This window comes from Ostrea edulis, chromosome 6, assembly GCF_947568905.1.
Source record: "Ostrea edulis chromosome 6, xbOstEdul1.1, whole genome shotgun sequence".
In the NCBI taxonomy this organism is placed as follows: Eukaryota; Metazoa; Mollusca; class Bivalvia; order Ostreida; family Ostreidae; genus Ostrea; species Ostrea edulis.
This window is the reverse complement of record NC_079169.1, coordinates 60813699-60827534: the sequence shown is the minus strand read 5'-3', so window position 1 is coordinate 60827534 and position 13836 is coordinate 60813699. Positions and strand designations below refer to the sequence as shown.

The window sequence follows — 13836 nt, the reverse complement described above, 5'->3', positions numbered from 1 at the left end:
GGCCCCCAGTGGGTCCAGGGCGAAGCCCTGGTGGGGGTCCAGGGCGCGAAGCCCCCAGAAGCTCCTGGATTTTACAGATTTTATAGAGCTTAAAGTATGTCTCCTATTTAAGTCATTTTTACTATTTTCTATCATTCTTAATAAGGTGAAATTAGTAAAATGACGCAAATTTTAAGGGTTTTTGGAAACAATTAAATTCTCCCAATGAAGTAATTCAAGAAATCAAAAAGATTTTCAATTTTTGTCATTCGTTTCTCCGGGAGTGGAAGAAATGATTGCTCCTATAATCGTTTACTACATTGTCTAAACAATATACCACGATTTACCTTAAATTTGAAAATTTAAGGGGGGCGACGGGGGAGGGGCGACGGCTGCGCCCCTCTTAAATAAGCCACTGAAATGAGAGTTGTTATAACGTACGTTAACATAGTTAAACGACAACTTAATAGGAATGCTATCAATTTGTATTTCTAAATTCAAATTTGGATTAATGTTATTGTATAATTATCAGACGTAAATCTGTCACTCTTGATTTTAAAACGAATCCTGTTTTAAAATGCATTCCGATTTACTCCCAGTAATTCATTTTTTTAAATAAATAAAATGAAATATTACAGATACAAGCTATATAAAAGATAATTTGAATTATCACCTGATAGAAATATTGACGCACAATTGTATAAACAATTTCCATCGTCTAGGATTTTAATAACGCTAGAGTCATTCTCTCTCTCTCTCTTTTTTTTTTAGCGAATCCAAAGGTGGGGGGGGGGGGGGGGGTTGCAACCCCTGTACCCCCCCCCCTCTAGATCCGCCACTGTGTGCACTTTCTAATATATGGTATAAACATGGTATTGTAGATAAAAACGCTGTAAAACAAAGTCTGAAGGATCACTTTCACTTGGTCAAGAGATGTTTTTAGCTCTTCGAAGGGTACAATGTACAGACTTTTTATTAATTGATTGATGTTTTCCGCCACACTCAACAATTTTCCAGTTATATGGTGGCGCCCAGTTTTTATTGGTGGAAGAGAGAACCAAGATACAATGTACTTGGGAAGAGACCACCGACCTTCCGAAAGTAAATTGGGAAACTTTCTCACTTACCGGCGCGAGCGGGATTCGAACCCGCGCCGACAGAGATGAGAGGCCGTGTGATTTTGAGCGTGATACTCTAACCAGTCGGCCACGGAGGCCCCGACAGAATTTTTAAAACAAGTTTGATCTGAAAACTTATTTTGAAAATCTACCTTATCAAATCAGTAGCATCTTTTTGAAATTTCATACTACGAATCATCGCCTCTCTCAGTAGAGACTAACCAATGGTTTAGTATTCCATATAACGAAAGATTATGTGTTTTAAGTAATGAAACACAACTTGCAGCGGGATATCATTTTGTATTACAGTACACAGAAAATAATGAGTAAAGTTAAAAACCTTAAAAAAGCCTGTGAATGTTTATTTCAAAGATATATGAGTTAGTCTGTTTAATTACCACACAACTTCAAATTTGTGTACTTCCAAGAACAGTCCTGGGACATTCGATACTAGACAATTTTCGACGTATTACTTACTCTCAAGATCTTTGTCATCCCAAAACGTTCAACCAAAATAAAAACTTTTTGTCTTTATCTACGTGTTTGTACATATCAGTGACTGCTAATAAAATATTACAAAAAGCCGTAACAGTGACTGCTATAATCACAGAAATAATTAAGATCATCAAAAATATCAGATGAGCCTTCGTCAGCCAAGCGTTGTCGCTAAAATAAAACGACCAGAAATGTTGGTTAACGCCCCCAAATTAATTATAGATGAATTCAATAAAAATGTTCAAACTAAATTTAAAGAAATGTATTATCACTTCATCTTTTCATTAGGCCGGGTTTCACAAAACTATCTTAAGATCTGTCACCGCCACGGTGGTCTAGAGGTTATAGCGTTCGTCCCACATGCGGAAGGCCGGGGTTCGAATCCCGGCCGCGACAGATCAAAGTCATTGAAACCGGTGGTGACTTTTCCATCGCCAAACGCTCGGCATCAGGTGTGAATTTCACGGGTCCTCGGAGATGACCTTAAAATCGGATGTCCCGTATCACAATACGGCCTCTCACCTCTGTCGGCGCGGGTTCGAATCCCCCTCGCGCCGGTAAGTGAGAAAGTTTTCCAGTTTACTTTCGAAAGGTCGGTGGTCTCTTCCCAGGTACATTGTATCTGGGTTCTCTCTTCCACCAATAAAAACTGGGCGCCACAAGATAACTGAAAAAATTGTTGAGAGTGGCGGAAAACATCAATCAATCAATATCCAAATTCAGCGTTTTTACTTATCATTCACGTTAGGTAATCTATGGTTCTTTGTGACAGATTACCGTCTCCCGTTGCTATAAATATATATAATATGAGATATAAACCGCAAGTTAAAGGTTAATATTTTAATGTATTATATAGTACAGATTAATGGAGGTATACAGTACATACAGAAATAAAATTGAAGCTCGTTCTTCTTCAGTAACTAGTCTAGTAAAGTTAAAAACTCGTCGATTTCTCAAAAAATTCTGATAATAAAACGTTCGTGTGTATTGAATATTCATTTATAACACTAAAAAATTAGTTAGAAGAAAACACGATTATCGCGAAGATGATTGAGAGTTTTGCTATAAAGCACAATGTATATAGCTACATCTCCCCGGAAAACTAAGTCAGAGTTCATTAGATCCCCTAATTGTTGACAGGAATTTATTTCTAACCTCGGTATAGTGTATTGAAAAAAATTATTAAAGCACAAAATGGCGTGGGCTTTGTAGATACAATATTACAGAATCCACCAATGTGCAGGAAATATTCCAACATAAAAAGGGGTGGATCAATGGGAGCGTGAATCTAAGCGTCAGGTGCCCAAATTCATACCTTACAATGCAATATTAGTAAGAGAAAAAAAAAACCCATTTCGTTTGTACATGTAAAATACAAAGTAGCAATATATTTGCATAAAGTAGGAACTCAATATTAGAAATATTGCACCTTGATGAGAAGCGATTTTTTAGAGTTGAAAAAAAAATCAAGCTATTATGCCCCGTGGGGACCCAGTTGCGGAAAGAATAGGTCCTCAGCACTCGCCTTGCTTGTTCTTAAGACGCGACAAAATGGAAAAAACGAGTTTGTCGTGGGTGTGACATGTACATGTATGGATAGTGTACTTGTAGAAGCGCATACGAATTTCGAGCCTTCAAATATTCCTAATCTCGACGAGACCCCGGGAGGGGGTACTGGTTACGATAGGTTTTGTGTAGGTTATATTTAAGATAAGGTAAAATACAATTCAGAACAAATTTATCACACCACTCTAGTCTTTTCCCTCAAAATTAAAATATACGATTTTTAGGAGCCACATGCAAGGACGGAGATCATATCGGAGAAGGGGACCCTAAGAGTAAAAACAAAGAAGTGGACACCACAAACGGTAAGCGTTTCAATCATGAACAACCTTTCGGATCACCAAGGAAGATGCACTGTTAAATCCGTGTGCCATTCGTGTACAGTGGGGAAAAAGTGAGTAGAGAAAAATGACGTTACGTTTCTAACACAAGAAAGACGACTCATAGAAAACCGTCATTCACTGGTCAGTGCGAAGTTCGTTACAAGTAACAAAGGTAGTTTTTGTATTGCTGTGCCTTAGCCATCCCTCCCACCCAACCCATTGTCAGTTTCGAATTTTGTTTTTATTCATTATTTTTCAGTTTTGTTGATTTGATGTTTGTTCATTAAAAGCGATCTTGTAATGAACGCAACCAACCATCTTGTAACGAACGCAACCAACCTATCAACCTTTTTGTGTTTTACTACCAAATAGTCAAGAAAATATTTAGTTTCGGACGAGGGCCCTGAGGGAGAGAAAAAAAGACCCGCACCAGTCTGAGACACTCACAAGGGGAGCGCTACAACAAAACTCTCATATCAATGCTTAAATGGTTTCTATCATAGATGATACGTTTACCTGATTAAAATATATATATAGGTCTCACGGCGGGTATGACCGGTCGACAGGGGGTGCTTACTCCTCCTAGGCACCTGATCCTACCTCTGGTATATGCAGGGGTCCGTGTTTGCCCAACTCTTTATTTTGTATTACTTATAGGAGTTACCATTTTCGCTAGCCAAGAGTTTACAATCCGCTCCGCTTTTCTATATAGCTCTTTAGAGCTTTAGAGCGATTTTCTTAGCTTTGAGTTGCACCTTCTATCGGGTGGAGAAAACAACCTGTTTGGATTATGAAAATGCGTGTTTCAGCTACTGTTTAAGAGTTGTTTTAAAATGGCTGCGATCAGATAATAACGCAATGTGGTATGCCAATCATTCAAATATTAATAATTTCAACTATCTCTTAGTTACATACTTGAAAAAGAAATCAGTGAGAATATTATTCAGAAAATAAACATGTGGTGAATCCATGAAATACATGTAGTCGTTGAGTCTACGTCTATAAAGAACCCCACGCGTGTAAGGTGAATTCCAAATTGAGGACAATAGTTCTGATACAACTGTCTAAATATGGGATAGATAGAACGTAATACAACAAATTACAAGAGATGTTTGATATTAAACGTATGGTACGGTACTGTAGTAAATAATATGCACTTCTTACGAGTCTGAACTGCGCACGTGACATCATTGGTTTGAATATGTATTTGATACACGGCCGAGTGACAGACAGCTGTATGTATATACACATTCCTTTGTTTTGCACGTGATCTAACGTAACACGTTCTCTGATTGAGCAGGGGACTTTCCCTGTGTTTTGTTTCATATGCTGAAAGTTGCGGCTACGGACATCGCACTAAATCTGCCAAGGGTTTGTAGAGAAGCGGAGCGGATCGTAAAACCTTGGCTAGCGAAGATGAGCTACGAGATTGATCGCTGTTTGTTATATTCGCCTTTCACGAAGAGACAGAATGGGACAAACACCTTAGTTGCTTAACTCCAGGATATAGGTCAAGTGTACTCGAGGTAACAGGAATGACACCCAATTTTCTGATGCTAGGTCATGAACCAAGGATGCCCGTTGAATAGGTGTTTGCACAAATAATTCAGCTCAGACTCCTGGAGAGTACATCTTGAGCTCAAAAGAAAAATTATAAAAAGCACATGGCATTGCTCGTACGAAACTAAAAGGGTCTAGCATTAAACAGTAGGAAAACTACGACTTGCACCCCCCCCCCCCCCCCCCCATATATGTACAAGACTGGGGATAAAGTGTGGCACTTACAAGAGCGGATTGGGGAAGGAAAGTTCGCTAGCAGGTTTAATAGACCATGTGTTATTACAAAGAAGTATTTAGACCAAATACGCATGAAGAATGCAAAAGACAGTTTAAGATAGTTCACTATGACAAATTACAGCTTTTTATAACGAAAATATATTAATTCGATGTAAACCACAACCTTCGAGATCAACCCAGTCCTTCGCTTTTGGCAATTTTTATTAGTAAGCCATCTTATCTAACCATAGTCTTTTTAAGATTGTAGTAGAGATTTTGGCAATAGAAATAAGAAAAAATATAAAAAAAATTAAAGGCATAACAGTTGGTAATGTGGAGAAAAAAATTTCCCAACTTGCCGATGACACGTCAATCATTCTTGATGGTAGTGAAGAAAGTCTTTCGGAAACTCTTAAAACTTTACATGCTTTCTCAGAAATGTCTGGACTATGTATGAATTACACAAAAACTCAAACAGTATGGATTGGCTCAAAAAAATACAGTAACGATGTTCTTATTCCCAACAGTAAATTTAATTGGAGTACTACTAAATTCACTTTACTAGGAATACATTTTGATGTCGACTTGCAAAATATACCTAAATTAAATTATGATCCAAAATTAGTAAAAATCAAATCTATGCTAAATCAATGGGGGAAGAGATATTTAACTCCCATTGGAAAGATAACAGTTATTAAAACATTAGTGTTACCATTGTTGAATCATATCCTGATGTCCATCCCTAACCCATCTATTGCCTATTGTAAAGAATTAGAAAAGCTATTTTTCTCCTTTGTGTGGGGTTGTTCAACCCACAGGGTAAAGAAGGATGTAATTGTCAAGAAATATGAGGATGGTGGTCTAAAAATGATAAATCTAAAATCATTTATTGCTTCAATGAAATTGTTTTGGGTAAGACATCTTATCTCTACAAATAGGGGGTTGAGTAATTTCATATCAAATTTTAACCTAAATAAATTCACATCCTGTGGGATTGAATACACTAATCTACTTTTAAAGACATTAAAAAATAAATTTTGGGTAGATGTATTCAAGGCCTGGATCGAATTACAGAACAGTTGTACTGAGTCTAATGTTACTGCAGATTCACCTTTGTTTTACAACCCTATGATCCATATTAGCAAGAAAATGTATTTTAATAAACATTTATTCGACAATAATATCAGACACATTAATGATATTATTGAGGAGGACGGTACTTTTTTTTTAGCTATGAAACTTTTATTGCTACTTATCCAAATGTAAAAATTAACTTCTTGGAATATGCAAGTATTATTCATGCTATTAAAACTTGGATTAAGCAGTCAGGTACAGACACTAACTTCAAAAGATTACCAACTCCTTTTATTAGAAAAAACATTTACAATGTACTGAAGTGTAAAAAGTCAAAGTTTTTTTTATGAATTTTTAAACAAAAACTCTTCGGTGACTGCAGGTACAATAAAATGGAGTCAGCTTTTGGATATTGATAACAGAGAATGGAAAATTTTCAATATACTACCTTTTAGAATAACTAAAAACTGTAAACTCCAATGGTTTCAATACAGAATAAATAACAGGATTTTAGCAACAAATTCGTTTCTATTCAAAATTAAAAAATTAAATTGTAAAATGTGTACGTTTTGTCACAGAGAGGAAGAGACAATAGAACATATACTGTGGGAATGTGATTGTGTTCAAGCATTCCTAGATGAGTTTCAACTTTACATAGAGGATAAAACAAACTTTCATATAGTTTTTACCAAAAAATATTTTATTTTAGGTACTCCTGGTAAAAAGTTTTGTATGCAAAATACTCTTATCCTTTGGTTGAAATACTATATTTATACAGCAAGATGTACTGAGAAATCATTGAACATTCGTTTTGCAATATCCTACTTAAAACTCTTTTATGAAACACAAAAATTCCTATTTTACAAAAATGGTGATAGCGAAAATTTTGATACCCAGTGGAACAGATGGAGCCTGACCTTTACTTAACTCTCTCTCGTTCTCTCTCTCTTTCTCTTCCTCTCTCTGTGTGTGTATCTCACATATAAAAAAAACTTGTCTGTATTCCTACATGATCCTTGGTATGCATATATTGAACATATATTATGATATATACAGATTGTTTACAAAAAAAAAAGAAAGAAAAAAAGATTGTAGTAGAGATGGACAACGAAAGTAGGGACAGGCTCGAGAAAAGAGGTTTTTCGTACCAGTGTTTGGGGTGCGGAAAATGTACTGGGGAGAAGCGATACGTAAAACCCCACTATTTCAAGTACCATTCGGTATTTGGTAATGTGCAATATTGCTGTAGTCTATGCCATTTCAGGGGCAAGACAGAGATCCTGCCAGACATGCAAAGGGATACAAAGCCTATACTGGTTAGCGAAGGAGAACCCCAGAAAGCAGGGAAAGAAGTAAGTTTTTATGTCCACAAGAGTATCAACACTCTTCAAACTGGGATCAACACTTATGAAAACTATCATAAAAGGAAAGCCAAAAGATATGGCAAGAGAAGGCCAGTGGAGTACCCGCCAGCCATACTGATGCCATCTTACATGACGCGGTGGTCCCGGAGACAAATGTAGACTCTCTAAAGAAGACCCCCAAGGCATTGAAGATCCAGAGCACTGAGCAGGGTTCACTTCCAACTCTGCCAGAGATCACCTTGCGCCAGGAATTAGAAGTCGTGGACCTACTAGACGAAATCCTGGGAGACAGTCCTATCGATCAATTCTCCACTGAGTCACATGAGAAGTTGGATGTGATGAAGGAGACTTGAAAGACTCTGAAAGAACTCGTAGAGGTGTCAATACAGATGACCAACTGCTCACCATGTTGAATACTGGAGTGAAGAAAAACACCATGGTTCTGCAGGACATGGCTTACATGCAGAGGAAACGACAGTGGGAGGAGAGACCCCCAACGTTATACTTCAGCTGTACCCACACGTGGGATCGCAATCAGAAGGTCAACCGTCAAGCGGGTGACAAAGGACTATATTAAAATAACAAATTAATTAGTAATGATCTTTATAATTTAATGTAATAAAATGTGTGTAAATTGTATTTGGTCAGTATTATTCGGGTAAGTATGGTCCGAAGTAAATCAACTACTACATGTAGAAAATGGATTACTAATAAGGTAAAAATATCTCTATACCAAATGTATTAGCTAGGCCTGTGACTGTCGTTGTAAATTGATAGTAATCGGTTATATCGTTTTTGTTGAAACAATGAGTTATTGGCGAGGACACTAAGATTTTTAAGTGGGGGAAATGACATGATTGTGACAGCTAGAGTATTCTGTTTAGTGTTAATACCCATAATTCTATGTCGTATTTTCCCCTTTTCCATACTGTACATATGGATCATATTTCGGTATGTTTTTCTGCATATCTCTCGCTGATGCACGTTTTTGTAAAAATTGTTACATCTTTTGTATTTAAAGATGTTTGTCATGTTGCTATAGATCGTTGCTTTACGCTGGGTATTGTATTTTATATCGTTTGTTGTTTTTACAAGCTGTGATCAAACTTAGCGATGAACTGGTCGCTGTAGGTCAATGGTTCGATACGTTTTTTAAAATCGGGTTTGGTAAAACACATCGGACTTGACCTGTAGTTGTTATTTTTACATGCACGAGATACAGAATGACGTCCGATAATGATCAGACTATTGTTAGCCTCGAGTCTGACGAAAACAGTAATGAAAATAATCAGTTTTAACTACAGATCCAACAGGCATCTTACATTTAAGCTGTTTGGAAACCGCTTACATTTGAAATTCTGACTGTGAATCTTCGTAATTATTTTTTTTTTTCAAAGTTAGTTTTTTCTATAAAATGAATCATGGCATAAGTATTGCGATACGTATCGTATCGTGAAGGGGGCATATCGTTTCAGCCAATGCACCGCTAAACGCTCGATCCTGAAAGCAAAACCGTACTATAGCATGAGTGAGTCCATTTAGCATTTGTCAGGGAAGTTCAATTCTGGAGGTAAACAGAGCTACTCTACGAAAGTGAGTGTGCAGAATTGCAAGAAAATTCGACCATGCTACAGCTCCACATATCAAAATCTGATCCGGTCGGAATTCAAGTCGGGAATGACATGTATTGTGGTGATATTTGACTGAATTTAGAAGTTGAGAAACTCCACTATCCGTACACAACTTTCATTCATATGTCGATTTGATATATCCACTTGAGCTCGAAGTAAAGGACACCACAGAGTCGTCCACGTCTGATTCATACTTAGATATTTTATTGAAAGTAGACATTAACGGCAAACTGACAACTCAACTGTATGACAAACGGGATGATTTCAGCTTCTCCGTCGTCAACTTCCCATATTTATGTAGCAATATTCCATTATCACCTGCATATGGTGTTTATATATCTCAACTGATTCGATAAGCAAGAGCTTGTTCTGCGTATAGTCCGTTTTTAATTCGTGGTAAGCTACTGCCAAACAAGTGTATGGTACAGGGCTTTCTACAGTGTCGATTGAAGTCAGCATTTCGCAAATTCTATGGTCGTTATAACGATCTAGTTCGTTAATACAACCTATCATTGGGTCAAATGCTGTCGGACGTGTTTCTTATCGATTGTTAAGCCGTTCTTGGCACACTGATTTTGACTGCGGATAACTCCGTTTACCTGATCAGGATATAGGACTCGCGGCGGGTGTGACATATCATACCGACACACTATCTTGGCACCTAGGCAAGAATGTTATTCCCTCTTCCAAGGAATACACGCACCTGGGAATTTTACTGAATTCCACATTTTATCCCACTAGCAGAACTTCGAATGCTTGCATGAAAGGACGCCAAACATATTTTGCACTAAAAACATCCGAACAGCTCAACCCAATCACTATCTCCAAGCTTTAGAAGAAGGTAGTTCTCCCCTCTGTATTATATGGATGCGAACTCTGGTGCGACCTATGACGAAAAGATGTCGAAACCCTTAATACATTTCAACATTTTATTGCAAAACACGCAACGGGTCTTCATCAGCAAACCAGATCGGATATGCGTGAAAGCCTACTGGGTCTGCTTCCTATTACTGCGGAGATTGACATCAAGAAACTGCATTTTTTTGGACGTCTTTGTGAACTGGACACTAACTATCTCACAAAACGCATATTCCTCACTTTCTCGTATATGATGAACCCCTGTGCCAAACATCGCGGATTTATTCAGGACATCATGCTTCTATTGACCAAATATAATTTGTACCCCGCTTTAACTCGATATCTTGAAAGTGGTGCCTTCTTCTCAAAATCAGAGTGGAAAAGATCTGTTGAATCCTCTGTCATCACTTACCATTCCGATTCTAGACGGCAACGCATGCGTGCTGATTCTGACTTTGCCCGATTTATCATTCTTTGCGATGGAAAATCACCAACTCTGTTATGGAATATTCCGCACAATAATAACGAGATTCTTCTATGCAAGTTTATTGTAAAATTATGGACTCTTCTGGATACACCACTCGAAATTTGCTTACTGTGAGCGAGACCTTTCACGAATGTGTTTGAGCACGTATCAACTACATGTACCTGTTCTGAAACAACCCTATATCACGACGCCTGGTGGGAAACTCTAATTGAAGATTGGATATTTCTCTGGCTGCCGACCTATGTGGGCTGTCCCAATATGACTTGTATTTATTTATCCTCGACGCAAGAAGCATGATCCCAAACTTGCATGATTTTGACATTCCAGAACTACATCTTCTGAACTTTCGTTTTATAAGAGATGCAGCAGCAATGTATTATAGCAAATTTCGAGTTACACTGCAACTAAATATTGTATGCTTGTAACCTGTTGTGTGGGTATTTTTGTATTCTTCCTCTCTTCCATTTGTAATTACTTGTATTCCTAATATATTATTGTGCACATGTCTTGATTAATGCACTACTATTGTACTTGTAAGAATCTCCATCTGGAGGAAATAAAGAAAGAAATGAAAGAAAGAAAGGGTGACCGCCCAGTATTGCGATAGTCCGACGGGCCGGTATGTCAACAAGTAAGATGGCATGGGTAACTCAATGAGTTTGTAGAATTTAATCATTAAATCATATAATAAAATGAATGTTGCTGGGTTCAGTCAATACGATGATTTAGTCATCTTCGAAGTACAGTATTCACCTCGTCCTTTGGGCTCGGTGAATATTGTACTACTCAGGTGGTTTAATCACTGTATTGGCCTCGAAAACAGCAATATTTGTATAATGTTACATTTTTGATCAATTTGTTAGTCACTGGTTGAAGTCCAATCTCTAAAGCTTACAAAAAGCGTGAAACGATTACATAAATCGAAATTGGCATGGGATAGACAAAGAATCCAAACATTTCGGAAAAATTATCCCGCACAAAAAATCAGCAGGAGGGGGGTGTTGGTGTTGGCGGTCTTTACTTCAAGTGCCTGTGTTGACTTCTTCAACCTCAAGATCATCCTCTGTAGAAGAACGTTATTCGCTTGCCGTGCATCATTCCTGACTGGTTTAAACTGATATGATTGAACCACAAAATCGGATAGGTCGTCAGAAAACAGAAATTCGTCCATATCCATTAAATCAGAGAGAGTTTTCGTGAAACAAAACGGTGTACAGTTACACTATTTTCAATACGTTGTTAACATCGATGGGTCGTTGTGACGTCACTAACACAGAATCAAGAACGATAAGCGGATAACAAATTCATTCTATGTGCAAGTTTACAGCTTTATTTCTGATCAATGCAAAGACAATATATATATTTTTTATTTTCCGCAATTTGAGTTTCATTCATACCAATCTTTATGTATATAAAGTAAAATACCATTGTTAGAAATAGTTTCGTATGACCTTTTGATAGTGTGCAATCAATGAAAGAACTTTTTAAAAATATCGACAATCATTATATTATACAATATTTACAAGAATGCGACTTGTACAGAAAAATTTGAAAACTTTTATAATACAAATGTTTATATACACGATTTTTTTCAACCTATTTATTTATATTTAACTATTATGTCCCTCGGATGGGACGTTAAAGGATGCCCTGTGTCAAGGATCACAACCCCCTTGGCACGCTAAAGATCGTTTCCCTGATGTTCGAAAAAGAGTAGGCTCACTGGGGCCGTCAGGGAAACTCGAACAGTCACAACCAAACATAATTCAATTAGTTAACCGCCGTAAAATGGCTGAATATTGCTAAAACCTCTATTAACCAATCAATCATACAATATACGGCTCCAAACTTAACTGTTTGTGACTTGTCATGTTTACAAAGCTGCTTATGAAATAATCCGGAACCGACGGTGTGACTTCATAGATTAAACTTCAATGGCCGCTCTCTTAGCGGCGGGTAATTTAAAATATATGATAGATAAATAGATTTAATCGTTAAGCACGGATGGTTGTTGTTAAAGACTGACAGTGTCATAAATTTACGATATCAGTAAGTAATGCTTTATTCATAAAAGCAACAATGTGGTTAGGGTTGCCTTTTCCTTTACGAACACATCTTGTCATATACTTTAGCTGAGTATTAGAATTTAGCTTAGATATTCAAAACAGGGATTTTTTCAAGATTTCGTAGCTCTTGGGACTAGCCTAGTGATACTTTTAATTAATACTCAGGTGATCAATAAGGCCCGTGGGCCTCTTGTTGATTATAACGGACTAGGGACGTAGATGTATTATTACTGTATATCCCAACAGGTTTGAGTATCTACTTCGACCGCAGTGATGATAAAATGAAGTTTGATTGTTGTGGATTTGTGAAAGAATGGGAATTCTATGCAAAGTCGAACGTAGGGACGGTTCATTTTCAAGTGTGGCGTCCGTCGGGCTCAACGTACACATTGGTGGGAGAGAACCAATACACTGTTACTTGTAAGACCAAATCACCTATTATATACACCATTATTGCCTTTCAAAATTTGATTAAAGTGTTTAAAATATTTCAATACATACATATGTATATGTACAGGTCTATTTATAACAGGCTAGCTGAAACCCTGGGAAATCACAATTGAATAATATTGCTTAGAGGAAGGACTTTTTAATGCGTGTTTGACATGTTGTGGACATGAATTGAATGAACAATATATTTAATTCAAATGAATTTAAATTTTTAAAACAATAATTGCGTGCATTACTTATGCTATATCTTTTGATATTATATACAATAAATAAAACTTGATTTAATATTAGGAGGTGACTTGGAGCTCCAAATTCAATGTTCCTTGTGTAACATAAACGATCTCTTTCTGTATTGAAAATTAGATAATGAATTTACAAATGAATTTGTAATCCGTCATGCCGAATACTCAGTATTTTACCAAAGACAAAATGAACTAATGCACGCAACTATTCAAAATGTGTTCTTAAATTCATTTGAATTAATGATATCGTTCATTCAATTCATGTGCACAACAATTCAAACACGCATTTAAAAAGTCCTTCGTCCAACTGTGATTTTCCGCGGGGTTCACCTAGTGTACAGATAAAAAGGCAAAGGGCAGTGCTACGATCATTACATGTTTCTGCCTCAGATGCAAAGAGTGCCAAAATA

The 13836-nt window shown here is 37.0% G+C and overlaps 1 protein-coding gene across 1 annotated transcript in view; it reads left to right on the top strand.

The window, feature by feature from the left end:
* The window catches only part of LOC125647288 (protocadherin Fat 4-like), a 38481-nt gene that overhangs the window by 4717 nt on the left and 19928 nt on the right, over positions 1-13836 (top strand). Inside the window, exons 2-3 of the mRNA XM_048873973.2 lie at positions 3383-3460; positions 12981-13154. Coding sequence (XP_048729930.2) covers positions 3383-3460; positions 12981-13154 — 252 coding nt within the window. The remainder of the gene's footprint in view (positions 1-3382; positions 3461-12980; positions 13155-13836) is intronic.